Source organism: Antedon bifida, chromosome 10 (genome assembly GCF_963402885.1).
Source record: "Antedon bifida chromosome 10, ecAntBifi1.1, whole genome shotgun sequence".
Lineage (NCBI taxonomy): Eukaryota > Metazoa > Echinodermata > Crinoidea > Comatulida > Antedonidae > Antedon > Antedon bifida.
In genome coordinates this window covers 11,426,787-11,443,873 of record NC_136235.1, presented here as the reverse complement: position 1 = coordinate 11,443,873, position 17,087 = coordinate 11,426,787, and the positions used below count along the sequence as shown (strand labels likewise).

General features: G+C 30.6%; 1 protein-coding gene across 2 annotated transcripts in view; it reads right to left on the bottom strand.

The window, feature by feature from the left end:
• LOC144853984 (GREB1-like protein) overlaps positions 1-17,087 on the bottom strand; it is a 63,539-nt gene that overhangs the window by 19,030 nt on the left and 27,422 nt on the right. For both annotated transcript variants that reach the window (XM_078711864.1, XM_078711865.1), the window contains exons 5-16: positions 15,751-15,927; positions 14,077-14,253; positions 12,423-12,506; positions 10,815-11,069; positions 8,789-9,124; positions 4,746-4,936; positions 3,997-4,132; positions 3,431-3,559; positions 3,047-3,181; positions 2,044-2,241; positions 1,385-1,568; positions 331-505 (exon numbers count right to left, since the gene is read on the bottom strand). In XM_078711864.1, the coding sequence (XP_078567990.1) occupies positions 331-505; positions 1,385-1,568; positions 2,044-2,241; positions 3,047-3,181; positions 3,431-3,559; positions 3,997-4,132; positions 4,746-4,936; positions 8,789-9,124; positions 10,815-11,069; positions 12,423-12,506; positions 14,077-14,253; positions 15,751-15,927 (2,177 nt within the window). The remainder of the gene's footprint in view (positions 1-330; positions 506-1,384; positions 1,569-2,043; positions 2,242-3,046; positions 3,182-3,430; positions 3,560-3,996; positions 4,133-4,745; positions 4,937-8,788; positions 9,125-10,814; positions 11,070-12,422; positions 12,507-14,076; positions 14,254-15,750; positions 15,928-17,087) is intronic.

Here is a 17,087-nt window from a genome sequence, read left to right as displayed (position 1 = left end):
TGCCATTATTTTGAATATAGAAAATAAATTGAAAAATAAAAAAAAAAATTTTCCAGTCAAAATCTACATCAAAGCCTTTAATAAACAAAGTGTTTTATTCATTTATTTTGCATTTATTTATTTATTACCATCTTTAATGAGGGTAGACTATCAAGTTCCAGTGATGGAACTGATCATAAAGGGGCTTGATATATATATACAAACATATCAAATATAAAATATTCAAAACAAGTTAAGTATATAAAATCTTGTTTTGAGTTTTGAGAACTTATTTTTTGATAGGAAATAATTAATTATATATAATTAATGTTACTACTAAGCTACTCTTACCTGTACTGTAGACGTTGGCATACAGATTTCATTTTGTGGACTTATCATAGACCTTACTGTCTGCAGGTTGTATGGTGTATGGCTGACCAGCAACATTAACACATTCTGTGCATCTCTGATTTCCTTGCAATGTAAAAAGTTGTTTGAGGCTGCAGTGTTAGGTCCATGTTGAACCCTGTAATAAAACAAAATAATGTATGTTGATGATTTAACCACTACGAAGTAGCTTTGAATTTGGGAGCAAAGTTGTTTGTTTACTTTAATGTATTTGTACTTAATGGTTAATACATTGAGATATTAGGGAGCATTTGATTTACGACAACCAACAACCTAACTAGGTCAGTTCAATTGATGTGTTGTCTGTTGTGTCTGAACCTAGAAACCATCAAAACTGTGTTGTCCCAATATCCCCACACACACACAATGAATTAACGACATATTAGTCATCGGTCATCGCAAATCAAAAGCTCCCTATTCTTCCTATTACAGAATAGAAACAGGATCTGATCAATTAACAAAACAAAGTATCTATAAATTGTATGTACACTTTAAGGATATTGGGAAATGGTGGTATTATGAATGTCCTTTGTGTATGTAGATTGGTAGGCATAGATGCAACACTATTTTAATGCACAGAGAGGCCATGAAAATGCAGAGGAACAGTACAGTGGTGCACACTCTGTTGCTCCCTGCATTTTGCCAAGTATGTCGCTCAGTTTCTGAACGCTTACTTTATTTAATAATAATAGTTCATTCTTATATAGCGCATATAAACAAGCTCTCAATGCGCTGCACATTATTACACCAGTCATTTTTTGGTTCATACACGTATGGAAACATGCTCCCATAATAGTGCAGCTAGTAATCAGCGCAAAGTTGTGTCTTGATCTAACCGGTTACCCATTTTATACACCTGGGTGGAGAGAGGCAAACGTAAGTAAAGTGTCTTGCCTAAGGATACAAGCAATGCGGTGAGAGTTGGATTCGAACCACGATCAGTAATCCAACGTCCAACACACTGCACCACACGCTCTCACCCTCATTCAATGTTTACCTGTGTGTGTACTGGTGCGCCTGGTCATGTACAATCACAAACAACGTGTATGGAGATTCTTTGACACGTTTTACTAATGCTTCAAATCGTTCTTTCATTGCTGCAGTAGCATCACACTTTATTACAAACTTTTCTGCTAATTTATCCGTAACATTACTTCCAAGGTCAAGGTCTGATAACAAATCTATGTCAAAGAAACACAAAATGATGATATAATTGAATAAAATCATGCCATCATTTCTTTAAAAAAAATAATATGATTTATATAGTCGCAATACAGCAAATTTGCATATTTCAAATTTATTAACCATAAATTCATCTCTACTGGTTTAATATGTATATACGCAGGTCACGGTTGTGGATCGGATTCCGATGTCAGGTCAACTCACTAATTACGAGGTGATAAAAAAAGGAACATAAATTAAATTGCAGGGACATAGTAGCACCAATCACACCAAGATATTTCCCTTAAATATAAAGTATTTCACTTAACTCAATAAATATTTAAGTATTTCTCTTAAATTGTATTTACTTAAGCTTGGTTCCCACTAGCGACGCAACGTAACCCACGCAACGTAACAAAATGCCCTTCCAATATTTATGTTTGCCAATTTTTAATCTTCGGGAAGAAGATGAATAACTGATCTTTATAAACTTACTTGATTGAACCAAGCTCCTTGTGACTTGATGGTAAAGCACATTTGAGGCTGGTAGGATAACATGTAGCTCAACCTGAGTGAAGCGACCGAGGTCCAGGGCCATCTGGTCCGAATCGGCTATTGCACATACTTGGGACAGGATTCTCATGGCCACTGCAATCTGCACTGGTGTCAGGGGCTCAGACTGTGTACCACAATCTGTCAACAAATGACAAAGTTATTTATCATAATTATTATTATTATTATTTATTCAGGCAAAAGATACATTTGTTTTCATGATACTGTACTAAATCGTGTAAAATTGAGAATATGTATCAATCACAGAACTGAAAGTAGTACAGAGAAACCAGACTCTGAATACCAGAAATTTCATACGCATCCAACAGCGAGCATAAACTCGCCAATTACAGGATGGATAAACTATTTTATAATTTATCGTGCTTATAAACAAAGTCCCATTTGAGGCTTAGGGAGTGGATTTAACCCTGGATCTTGGGATTGGAAGGCAAGCTGGTTAACCACCAAGCTACATCTCCACTACCATCACCACTACAAATTTTATGAAACTGTAACTTTTCAAGATTTCCAAGTTTCTAGAGTTTAGTTACAGTTATAGGGAACCTCCATATGAGAAAATCACCAGCAGGAATTCTTCAGACAGTTTGTAGCATAAAGCTCTGTGTACTAGTTTGACAAAAAAGTGTTATGTGCCCAAATATGGTAGTGATATGACCAAATATGGTAGTGATATGACCAAATATGGTACTGATATGACCAAATATGGTAGTGATATGACCAAATATGGTACTGATATGACCAAATATGGTAGTGATATGACACCATCATGTCCATACATGGGCACATCACATTTTTTGTCGCATAAAGTTTGGTAGTGTAGCTTAACAACCAAACTTTATTTACTTTTGAAAACAAATGGTGTACCACAAACCTAACTTTACTAGTGTTTATTCGCCATACAAACATTTAAACAATATCAAATCACCTTTATTATTTGAACTAATCATGTTAGATGCTAATGAGGTATCCACTCTGCAAAGCTTGTCACCATTATATGGCAGCAGTACTTTGTCTTGTCTTGCTGCAAACTTCCCCAACAGAACATCCAAATCTTCGGAAGCTAAAAAGAAATAAGTACAGTGATCATTACCTCAGCCAGAATGGTGAGATGTGGTCGATTGTGTCTGTTTCTTTCTTTCTATGGTTGTATAGTTTGCAGGATTACTCCAAAAGTTATTGCTAGATTTTCAAAGATTTTAAAGGATGGTTTCATAGCTATATGGGAACACATCATTAAATGTTCATATGTCCAGACGGCCGGAGGTTTATGCAACAAATAAATACATTTAGTAGGAACCAGTTTACTTACCTATATTGTTCTTTTTGAAGTGATTAGTAAGCAGTTGTATTTTTCCTGTAATAATTTCATAACTTATCTCTTTGAATGTTTCATTGACTGTTAAGCGTGCCTCAACCAAAGCCCTCATTTGCCTTGTACCTAAAACAAAAAAATACTTTTATATATATAAGCTTACATTGCAGAGTATTTCAGAGTATTCCAGATTCAGGCCTTTTCTTTTGAGGTGAGCAAGTGCGATCACTCACCTAACACACTCCTAAACTGCCGTTGAGGAGTGTGATTTACAACACACTTAAATTTGGTAAACTTCTATACATCAAAATACAAATGGCACACCTACAGCACCCCTGAATGTACTGAGGAGTGCAATTTGTAGCACACCTATAATTTTAAAAAGACCTGGCCTGCAGTTTTCAACCAATGGTAGAACATCTTTATTTATTTTTTTGTTTTAAATTTGTTGATGTTTTTTATGTATTGTATATATTGTTATATGACCCAGCAATACATTTTGTCTTAACTTTTTATCTTTTAATCTTTTTTTTAACCCTTCTTTAGAATTGTCTTTTACTCACCTGATACAACAATACAAAACTCTGTTCCTCTCATTCTAGAAACGTGAATTATTAATGTGAATAGAGGTCGCTGTCTTGATAATGAAGGCTTCTGTAACAACTTAAGAATATCAGCTATTCCGTCTGCTATGCCAGTCTACAATATTACACAAGTACACCTTGTTATTAATCAATATAATCATATTAACAAGTACTGTACTATTATATACTATTCACGTGTCAATCTGTATGTAGCTTAACTAACACTAAGAGCATGTTCAGACCATATGGAGTTATGTTTTCATATCGTGCGCAGCGTAAAACTCCCTAGGTCTAAACCACGATTAGCGGAAGCCACTTCTTACGACACTGACCTTTCGTTCGTTACGACAGCTCAATGAACAAGATTAGTAAACTTACTAAACTCTTAATCAAGTATGAACAGTTTTCTATTACGATGTTAAATATTATATGACCTTGTTTACGATATGAAAGCATAACACCATTGATCTGAACATACGCTTAGTTAATCATTATTAGGAATGTGCATATGGAAGAAACATATACTCAAATGGTTAGGATGCCAGAGCCAGAGTATGGCAGAAATAAAACATTCATTTATATAGAATGTCTACATATTTAGCAGAAGGGTCTTTTCACAGATTTTCTCACCTTTACTGTTTATAAATTAATTATTTTTCAGTATATCAATGGGTGGTTTTCATGCCTATGTTATATATATATATATATATTGAAATGCACAGACTTACTTGTGCAACATGTACTGCAACTCGTCCACTAGATCCGGTAACTGCAAGTTTCGCAAGTAGCGGTAATTGCAACGGCGCCACTGTGGTGAATTGTGGGATATTATGTTGGTTGTTGAGATCCTTAATGACTGTTTCCTGTCTTGCCTTCAACAACGCAAGCTCAAAATCTTCACAGCTTAGAGGTTCATCTCCTAATAAATAAAAAAACATGGATGTTAACCAGTGAAGTAGCTATGTACATAAAATGTGTAAAAGTTGCTAGTAATGTGGTAGGTCCTCTGGGTGAAAGTCCCCCTGGAAGAAATGCCCTCTGGGTGAAAAGCCTTTGCGGTATGGTGGAAAGCCATCTGGGTAAAGGGCCACTCTGAATGAAAGGCCTCTCGGATAGTAGGAACTGTGCGTAAAGATCAGACTTTGTTATTTTGTAGTTTTAATAAATTTAATAACTTCCGTAGGAAAAAAAATGAAAAAAATTATGTTTTCACTTATAAAATGACAAAATAAATGGTCAAATTCAACCAAACCAGCCAATGTTGATAACTATTAAAATGGCATATTAAAAAAAAATGTTTTTCAAGGGGACAATACATCTTTAAATACATGGTAGCTGTTTTTAATGATTAAATTATTCTAATATAGGGCTACAGCTATCCTTGGCAAACCAATTTAACTATGTAATTTTACATGAATTTTATTCATTGAAATGCTACGAAGAAATTAGACTACATTAAAGTAAATAATTAACAATAATTCTATGAAGTGCCTTCACGACAAATACATTTTGAAAATTGAATGAAATGAGTATCTTTTTTGGGCAACATCTGACATTTGGAAAAGAAAAAAAGTATAATACTATTTGTCAATTCAGTAAATGATATCCTAACCCAACAATGAATGTTTTTTAAAATGTTTTTTTTCCCATCATCCAAATGTCAAACATTTAATTTGTTATAAATGTCAAAACATAGCAAAAAATTCTTTGAGAATAATTCAAATGCAAGTAGAATTACATTATTAAGACCTGTGACAATATGCGGTGCATCAAGAGGTGACATTAACTACTACGCATTTATTTACAGGACACATTTTTGAAGTTCAAAATGATTTAATTCTAAGATATTATGTTACTTCAAATGTTAAAGGGGAAACTCAGGGTTCAAAATGACTATTAAGTATAAAATATAATCATTTGTGGCCATACTGATGATAAACATTTTTTTTTTGTAGAATGTTTGTGTTTTTAGAAACTATAATAGTGTTAATATTAAAGGAGAGGAAATTTATCAAAATGGATTGTTTTTCTATACATTTTATTTTAGAAACAAAATGAAATTTCTGTATGAATTTAAAACGGTTATTAGGTAAAAAGGGCAATATTAAATAATAATTTGGAACAATTTTAAAATTACTATTAATTTATTCATTAATTGAATTATTTTACAAAATTTGTTTAGCATACTTTAAATAAAATCGTGACTTATATTATCGACGAAAAAAGGTAAATTAGTTTCTGATTTAAAAAATTGAAATATAACAATTTTAAAATATGGGTATAATTAATTCATTAAATGACGAAAAAATTAAAATAAAAAGTAATTTAATATTAAACAATAACAATTTTGAACATTTTAATTTATTAATTAATTTAATTATTTTTTTTTTTACAATTTAGGCATACTTCAAAATAATTCAATAATTTTTTTTTTTTATATATTTTTTTTAATTAAATTTCAGCATACTTAAAATTAGTGAGCAAGTTAAATAATAATTTTAAATGTTTTAAAAAGTCAAAATAAGGCATATTGTATTATCTCGCTGATAAACTTTAAATTTGTATTTTCCTTTAAATTTCCTATTATTATAAGATATAATATACAGTAATTCTAATGTAGACAAGTAGTAATGCAGTCAACATATAAATAATGTATAACATGTGTGCTCAGAATCTTTCCTTGATCAAAGCAATTTTTCTTAACATAAATAATAAATCATATTATGAAACTTATCTGTGGTAACATAATTATAAAAAAAAATATTTATAATGTAATTCATACAAATTTAATGCTGGTAATTAATCTATAAATTATACATAGTATGGAGTTTAAGAAGTATCTAGTAGCAGATATTTATTTTTAAAATATACATTTCATAATATTATTAGTAGAAGCAGTCAGCGGCTTGATCTTAAAGGGTATCTACGAGTTTAAAATTTCTATAGATAATTAGAAAATATAATCCATTGCAACAACATTTATTCTTTATTTAGTATCAGCGACTTATATAAGTCAAAGATGCTCTCTTACCATCCTGAGATTAGAGCGTGTCTTATTTTAATTAGTAATACAGTTTATTTTTGTTCATTTATAAGTAATTTACTTTCTATTGACCAGAGATCTTGACATAAAAGAATAAATGAATAACCCTTGTTCACTTTCACATCTCAGTTTCATCTCATTGGAAATAAATTGATTTATCATTTTATAGGTTGTCCTTGCATCCATTCACTTTGGTTTTATACATTTTTAAATCCCAATTTTTTGTATTTATTCTTTGTTTATTGTTGAATGGATGCTAAATGAATAAAAAATAAATATATTCTGATAGTGGTGATTTTGAAATTAAGAACTGCTATATATTTCAGTTTGAATATTACATTGTATTGCTAAAAGCAACACAATATAAAATGTATTATACATTCTTTGTATTTTCTTCAAAGAATTTTTAGTGGAAAAAAAATTCAATATCAAAAAATCAACAGCGGTTTTAGACAGATTGTCAAGCGTGACTAACATCGACAAGAAATGATGAGAATTGTAAATAGGATTTTTTATAACGATGACATTAAAGAGTTTGGTAAGCATTTGCATAATATGAAAACAAGACATTTGTGCCTTTTATATTTAAATAGAAGGCTGGTGATATTATGTATTTTATTCTTTTGCAGAAGGGTACCTATAGCATTGTATAATTATTTATTTTATTTATTTCATTTGAAACCCAACCAACAGCAAAAACAAAAACAAAACAAAAAAAATCGCCAAATAATTTGTAATACAAATAAACATTTGGTATAGTTATTAGTTATGTCAAAAACTATTATACTGCAGTTACTGCAGAACTAATTTTTTTACTGCAACTAACATAATAACTTTTGAGTCAAATGTAGAAGTTTATGAGGTAGTCACTGTAATAAACAAACTCTTGCTAAATACTGTAACTGCAATAACTGACAAAATGTATTTACTGCAGTAACTGAAGTAGAAAAATACATGTTTAAAAAATATATAAAAATTTTCATATAGAACCAGGAACTTTATATTATTGCTTTAAAACAATAACAGTGTTTGTATTAATCTTAGGCCATAAAAAGGAGGCCAAATGCTGAATATATACGATGTGGTATTACAAATTAATTAATTTACCTAACGGTCAATCCCTCCCTACAAATCAACACGGTACAGTTTACATACAATAAAATAATTAATGTATTAATTTAATCAAAATATTAATAATCCATTAAATATACAGTATATTGTGTTTTGTCTCATAATGAAATAATAATAGTTCCTTACAGTTGTTATGGAATATCTATTACTTTTATAAATATTCATTGATTGATGGTTTATCTCGAGAAATGAATGAAGTGATTTAATGTTTTCGTGTTGCTGTAATTTTTTAGATTGTTATTTTTATATGGGTGACAATAACTAACATGTGGTTGCAATGTCTACTATGAATTTTAATGTTTAATTTACTTTCATTCATTATAATTTCATAAAACTGAGAAAAAGAAAATTTAAAATTTGTTAGTTTCATTTTCAATTCTCTATGATATAGATGATGAGGTTTGGAAATACAAGGTAATATAAGAGTGAAAGCAATGCTAATAAAGAATAGACAGGCATTCATCACAAAGGGTATAAACGAACATAAAATACAGCAATTCCAATTTAAAGAATAAAATATTTATACTCGTGGATAAGCGTAGGTAAATAAGAAACTAAATGACACTGTCTCTTTAAAGTTAATACAAGTGAACTGACCTAGTTGTACGAGGTACTGAACCATGACTAGGACCATAGTTTCTAGATTCATGTTTTGCATGCCGATTAATCCTAGACTCTCAGCCACACTCTGCGGGATCTGCTGTGATGTCTTCAGACTGTCTCTGAAGATGGGGCTTAACATGACGTCCATTACGTTGCCGTGGAAAAGCGGCGTTGGTCCACTGCACGTGAGGATTATCACACGGCCGCCACACGCTTCTGCTAATCCGGGTGGAACAAAGCAAGTATCTTGCATACTGCTGGTGACAGGGGGTGGAACAAAGTTTGGTGGATGTACACTGTGTGATGCCAGGTGTTTGGGTGAAATTGGTTCTGAATATCAACAAAAAAATATTAATAACTTAACATTATTTAATATCGATTTAACTTATATAATATTCTGAAAATATATGAAAATGAAAACAAAAAATACCAATAACTAAATATTTATTTAATATCAATTTAACTTATAATACAATATTCTGTAAGTAATTTTGTGAAAATGAAAACAAAAAATACATATTAATTATTAATAACTGTATATTTGTAGGTGTTTTTGTAAAATTGGCTCAGAAAACTAATACTTCTTATACATTTATTAATATTAATGTTTGATTTGAGAACTTGATTTAGCTAAAATTGCTTGCTTTCACAAACATTAATATTATTTATTACAATTTATTCAGAAACAACTAATATGTTCAGGTGCGGAAATACATCAAAAATTAATTATTAAACTAAAGAAGTTTTTAAAGAAATAACTAATTATTTAAAATAAAAATCTGAAAAATCTATTATTTACATTTATAAATATCATAAGGGTAAAAAATCAAAACTAATATCTATTTAATATAAACAGAATTTTTATATTCAGGTAAAATGTTTATTTTAATAATCAATTTTGTTCTTGTTTCAAGCACTATAAATTATGTGATAAAAAATAAACATTAGGGACCTTGTCAAAATTATCCTACTGCAGTTACTGCAATATCTATTTTGTTTACTCTTTAACCTGTTTATAACAAGCTTTTTTAATTTAATGCAGTTACAGTATTTATTGCTGTGACTGCATCATAAACTTGTATTGAAACAAACTGAAACCATACGTTACTGCAGTAAAACAAATTAGTTACTGCAGTAAAATAATTTTAACATGATCCCTTAATTTATTTAATTCAACTGTTGAAGATTTTCTATCACAGTATTTTTTCCTGAGAAATTTGATACCTTTTAAAATGCCACAGTTAAATTTACATATTATTACATGGTAACAGTTAGAATATAGGTTAAGTATGATTATAAAAAAGTACTTGGTTTGTGGGTGGCCTAGCTACATTAATTACCGCATCGTGTTATAGACATTTATAACAGTATACCCAGTATAATTTTAAATCTAGGTGTTACTTTTAATTGTCAAATTTGAATTATATTATATGGAATTTTTAATATTTAAAGTTAGGTTTTCGGTATGCGTTTCCAAATGGTACTAAAGTATGGTTGAGAAAGTTGAAAAAATAAGACCATTTTGGGCTTTAAATAATGAAAATAGAATCCTACTTAATATATCCTAAATTGTTTATTTCAATAATCCATTTTTTTTTTTATTTATGAGTACTACATTGTTGTAAAAAAATGAAATTTTTAAAATAAAATAGAAAAAGTGTTGTGCAACAGTTTATTGATCATAAATAGGCTAAGCAGCAGTGTGAAATAATTAATGTTTCTTTGCATGTTAAACCTTAATAGGAGAAAAAATTAATCGTATTGTAATTGTAGATGACAAAAAGTATTAACTTAAATAAAATCAGACAAAGAAAAATGTATCAATTTTATTAAATGTTTGGCAAGATATAAATAGATCAATCAACCGTTGATTTTATTTTTTTTAAACACTGGGATTTTTTTTTTTATTTTTAAAAATAAATTTAATTGAAATCTTCATATCATATAAAGGAGTTACTAAAAATAGATGCAAAACAGATGTTAGTTTATAGTTTTTAGATTTAAAAATTCAAATGATCACCTGGACGAATAACATGAGGACGCTCTCCATCCATACTATATCGATGTCTTTTTTTCAAAGGCGGCTGCGCCGCACTTCCTTCACTTGGTGATGCGCCTCGTTTATCCTGACACGCTTGGCCCATTGGGGAGTTACTCTCTCGTTTCAGTCCTACCGCATAATGGTTGATCGTTGCCGAAGGGGATGATCTGTGGTAGTGACTACTACGATAATTTATGGCCGTTGATTGACTAGCTAACGATCTAGAAACTATTACTAGATAAAAATGTAGATTTATGCAAATTAGTAAACTAGTATGCATTGTGTTTGAAAGATTTTCCTACCATTAATGTTGAAAGCTAATGTTGCATGACGTCTAGGATAAATCATGTACAATTTAACAGAATTATCTACAGAATACACCATCAATACTAATGCAGTGTACAGTCTATGAAATAAGACATAAATTTCTATTGTTGTGTTGCATAATGTATCTTATCTTTCTGCTGATTAGATTGAATTGTTACGTGGATTTTCAAAAGTATGATTAATTATTGATAATAGCTTTGTTTTTCAAATGACAATGACCTAGTTTAATACATCTTGTTTCGCAGTAATAACAAAAAGAATTTCAATAAACAACTTTGAACTGTGTAACTATAATGTGAATAGCTTTCCAATTTATTAACTTGGTACACACGCTCCAAATATAGTATGGAATAGATTTCCTTCCAATATTGTATTGTCATTTTACAGTGACTATGGAAATGTCTAAAGCTCTGTCTACACTATTAAACTTTGTGTGACAAAAAAATGTGATGTGCCCATATATTGACATGATGTCGTCATATCAGTACCATATTTAAGCATACCACTACCTTATTTGGTCACATCACACTTTTTTTTTCAAATTAGTTTGATATTGTAGACAGAGCTTTACAATGTTTACATGTATGATAGAAACAACACCTTAATCAATGGTTTTGTATTGTAATTATATTATTTAGCTTTAAAAACATACAACTGATTAAAATTTTATTTCTGCACACATTTGCTCGATTATTGTATTCAGTGTTGTGATGTACAGTAAAACAGACACTGCTGATTATGTTTAATTGTTGTTAGTAGCAACACAGACAGTACTACATACTTCAGAATAGTTTGTTATATAGCGTGTCCATAGAAACAGACCATACATCAAAAGGATTATTTGTATCCATACAAAATTGAGTACCATACTGACCGCAATTGTACTTGGGAATGTTTATATGAAGTTCCAACATTATCCGCCATCTTGGATCCAATTTAAAACAGGGTCAAAATTCCCCCATTGTAAGTCTTTTATAAGGACTAAACTCAGTATTGTTACAGACAAAATATGGTTCTAGCCATTTTGAATGTCTCTATAATATTTCAGTCTGTTAAATAGGGACTATACTCAGTGTTGTTACAGACAAAATATGGTTCTAGCCATTTTTAATGTCTCTATAATATTTCAGTCTGTTATACTATAGGGACTATACTCAGTGTTGTTACAGACAAAATATGGTTCTAGCCATTTTGAATGTCTCTATAATATTCATATCAGATATTCTGTGAATGCAACAGAGCTGTGTCATCAAAACTCACCTGACGCCTGGTTACCAATGGTAATGTTAGGAGAGCTGCTGATATATCCCATGCCTGATGATGAATAACTACGCTTGCGACATTCTATAAGATAAGCAATGTTATCGTCAATACCTTGCCATACCATAATTGGATATATTATTAACTAAAGGCCTAGCAGATACAGGCTTGTCTATGTTCACATTGTATAGTGTTGATCACACATTTTACAGAATAGAAATATTATATCTATGGTTATTGAGTCGCCACATGCCACAAAGCCGGTAGACCCTTGCAGAAATTACCTGTGGAAAAATCATATGTCTATAAATAGAGCAGCTTCATGTACATTCCATGCGAAAATAGTACCAAACTAATGACATGACAATTTTAATAGGTTTGTAGCTAAAACCTAGTCAAAACAGATTTCACCACACATTAACTGATAGTTTAACAGGTTAAAGGTGGGTAAAACCCAGTCAAAACCGATTTCACCATAGATTAACTGATAGTTTTAACAGGTGTAGGTGGGTAAAACCCAGTCAAAACCAATTCCACCACATATTAACTGATAGTTATAACAGGTTGTAGGTGGATAAAACCCAGTCCAAAACTGATTCCACCACAGATTAACCGATAGTTTTAACAGGTTTGTAGGTAGGACACTCAGTCAAAACTGATTCCACCATAGATTAACTGATACAATTTTAAGAAGTTTGTATGTGGGTAAAACCCAGTCAAACCTGATTCCACTACACACTAACTGATAGCTTTAACAGGTTAAAGGTGGGTAACATGCAGTCAAAACAGATTACGCCACACATTAACTGATACCTTTAATAGGTTTGTAGGTAGCTAAAACCCAGTCAAACAAGATTCCACCACAGATTAACTTATAGTTTAAACAGGTTTGTAGGTTTTATGACTTTTAATTACAAAAGCAAAATGTATAATAAAGCAACCAGTCAAAAATTAACTGTAGGTAGGACAACCAGTCAAAAACGATTGCACCACAGATTAAACTGACAGATTTCAATAATTTTCATTCTGATTCTCCAGGCTCCAGATCAAGTAAATCAAAAATTCTAAGTATTATCAAAAGTGACTTTTACTTTATGAGCTAGTACTTAGGAAATGGACTGGAAATTACCTTGCATGCATGTTTAAGCAGAAAGATTTTTTCCCATGAAAAACTGGAAATATCACATGACCATATTTGACCAATAATTACAAGTGGGATGTAACATTGTTTATGTTCTATGTAGGACAGTCAGACATTCAAAGATAGAAATAATTTACTGGAAATTCATAAATATTCCATAAGTTGAAATATTATTAAGTTTGTTGACAATAACATTGTAAATACATCAGTTAGTATCTAATTAATCATTAACAGTTGAATAGCTTTTCCATAAGTAAAAAGCTGATATAGAAAACATTTTTAGCCTTATCTACACATACACTTAAATGTTTGATGGAATATGTTCAGGCTAGTGTCACATATCCAATCCTAAATAGTTGTAGTTAAGTCTTGACGATGTTGTATATGGCTTAATTAATAAAGCATTAAAAAAATTATATTTCATATTGTTATTCCAAGAATTAACAAATAGAGAATAAAATATAGCTTTTCGATTATGATTTATTTAGACAAAAAGATATTGCATTTACTAACCTTTCCATGGGATATTTGGGCCTCGTACCAATTGCCCCTGTTTGTTCCTGACAATGTAATACTTCAGGTGTTTTTGTTTCTTAGCCTGTGTCGTTAACTTAAGGTTAATGTGATGCGAAAACTCTGTGAAATAACGAAATCCCTTCTCACCACAGCCAACACAGTTGCCGCTGAACCCTATCATGCAAAATAAATACATTAAGTAAGGCATGAGTTTTAATAGTTATGGGAGTATTGTGGAATTTACTTAAATACTTAATAATAAATAAAAGGTTTTTGGACTTGTTTTAGTCTTAAAATGCTTTGTTCTAATTTATTTGATACAATTTATATACTTTTACACACACAGATTAGTATTTATTTCACAATAATTTTCTTTCTGCCTTAAATTATTTTTATTATTTTTTTCCATTAAAATACGTTTTACTAGGTAATTTTTTTTGTTTTCATCTAATCTGGTCAAAGTGAATAATAATTGTCTTTCATTAAAACTAGCTATTTAACACACCTTTTTTCATTTCAATAACTTCTCTTAAGAGTCACAGTATAAAGCTGTCTACACTATCAAACTATTTGACAAAAAAAGGGTTATGTGCCCAAATGTTGTTCTTTTTTTGCTTCCACTAATGTTTGATCTTTTTTGTTAGGGTTACATGCTTAAAGCACTTGTGCTTATTTTGTATCCCATTCCATTATCATATTATTTGTATTGTATTTGTATATGTTTTTATATTGATTATGGAATAAAAATGTTGATTGAAAAAAAAAAAATATGGTAGTGGATATGCCCAAAAATGGTAATGATATGATGTCATAATGTCAATTTAAGTTTGATAGTGAAGACAGAGCTTAAGAGAAGTTCTCATGGTTTTGGCTATATGGGTGCCACTACATACCCTCCTCATACAAAACTTAGATCAGAAAACATGGGTTTAATTCTCATAATTAGGAGTTATAAACTTTGTAACACACCGACACCAACTATAAACTCTTAAACATACATGTATAATAAACTACATGTAAACTCTAATAAATTGTTTAGAGTCCTTACATAATATGTTAAAACAAATAATAATTGACATTTTTGTCTTTTTAAGTTTATTATCTTATTATAATTGGCAGTATGCTATCACCAGCTACTAAGCGACCTTGATAATATGGAAAAAACTCATTAAATATGATGTAACACTCATTAAAAATAATATATACGATTAAATCTGTAGGAAGAAAGGAAATTTAATTGCAAATCTTTATCACTTTTCAGTTGGAATATTTATGACTTATGATGATTACAAAAGCAAAATGTATAGTAAAGCAATTTAAAGCTCTGTCTACACTATCAAACTAATTTGACAAAATAGTGCAAAATATGACATCATCATGTCCATATATAGGCATATCACATTTGTTTGCCACATAAAGTTTGATAGTGTAGACAGAGCTCGGTATAACCCTAAAAATGAAACATTTAATAACAAGACTTTGAGGAAGAGTGATAGTTGACCAAGTTCTGATAGGCACGCTAGATTTGTGTCCGATTGAGTTACAATGTTTGGTAGCTGAAAAGGTTAGATTTGTGATGGGGTCAGGGAAATGTTAGGAATATGGAAAATAACCTTTAACCTTTTTCTTCAAGCTTCTGCTTCTTAAGTTCACCTAAAAAATGATACCTACCAAGCAAGGCAAGATTTGTGTTAGGATCCGGTAAGAACCTTGCATCAACCGCTGCTACCACGATATTCTCGGGCAAGTATGGTGACTTAGTCCCGACAAGAATGAAGCCTTTTGGAAGGTCGATAGTCTTTTCTGTAAGTTCTGTTAGTCGAATATCGGCACCAGCTTGACAGAAACCTGAAACATTGATTTTAAGAAATACAAAATAATATATAAATATATAATAAACTGAATAGATAATCAATTTGACATATATTTTGTCCAATTAGACATGATAAATACACCAGGTGGGACCCAACCAAATATCCGCACCTGGTTAGGGGTTGACTGTAGAGTTAAAACATATATTTTCCATCATTCATGTCATGTGAAAGTATCCTCTTAATAGAAGTATCTCAAAGCCGGGGAAGATTCAGTATTTTCATCGGCAGAGCGCAAACATAACATTAATAGTCAAAAAGTAGTTCATAATTTCGTTTAGCTGTTAAAAAGGAGGAGGAGGAAGAAGGGAGGTTCCCCAGGATAACATCTTTGGATCCACCAATGCAAAGGAGGGATTCTACTGTATACTGTACCGAACATTCTGTACATATGACAACACTGGCATTAGGTATAGCAGAAAGCACTTCAAAATATTATTTGTTTATATTGAAATGTTAAATTGAGTAAAATAGTAAAATATTCCAAGATTTTTTGCAAAATTTGATGGTATTTTTAAAAATTATTTTTAGGATAAAAACCCTAGATTTCTAACCATAAAATATACAATTTATACAATAAATATAACAATTTTTTTAATATAGGGCAGGTTCATCACTGGGACATGACAGTAAATAAAAATCAACTAGACTTAGTTTAGTAGTTGGCATTTAAAGCCAGCTTTTTTTCGATAAAAAGTAATGATATTAATAAATTAATAGATAAAATAAGGAAGAGGAGGTTCACCAGTAGGGCAAAGGTAGAGAAAAGTCAATCAAAATGACCTACTTTACTTCATAAAAATCTATAACTTTCTTTTATATATACACTTTTTATGCATAAAGCCCTCTGGGTAGCTGTTGACATACAAGGTAGCGAATGCCAATATGTGCGAGTAAACTTATGTAATACAATTTAATGGTTGTTATCAGTGGAACAAATAGAATATTCTAATTCATAATGATAAAACCTGACATGTAATGTGTTAATGCTAATATATTTGTATAGCGCATTCCACAAACAATGTCGTCTCAATGTGCTTTTAGTGAAGTGGGCGAAAAAATAAATACTGTAATAAAATGCTACTTAATATACAAAAGAAGATCGAAAGGTTGAATCATGGCTTCCCTGTTATTTGG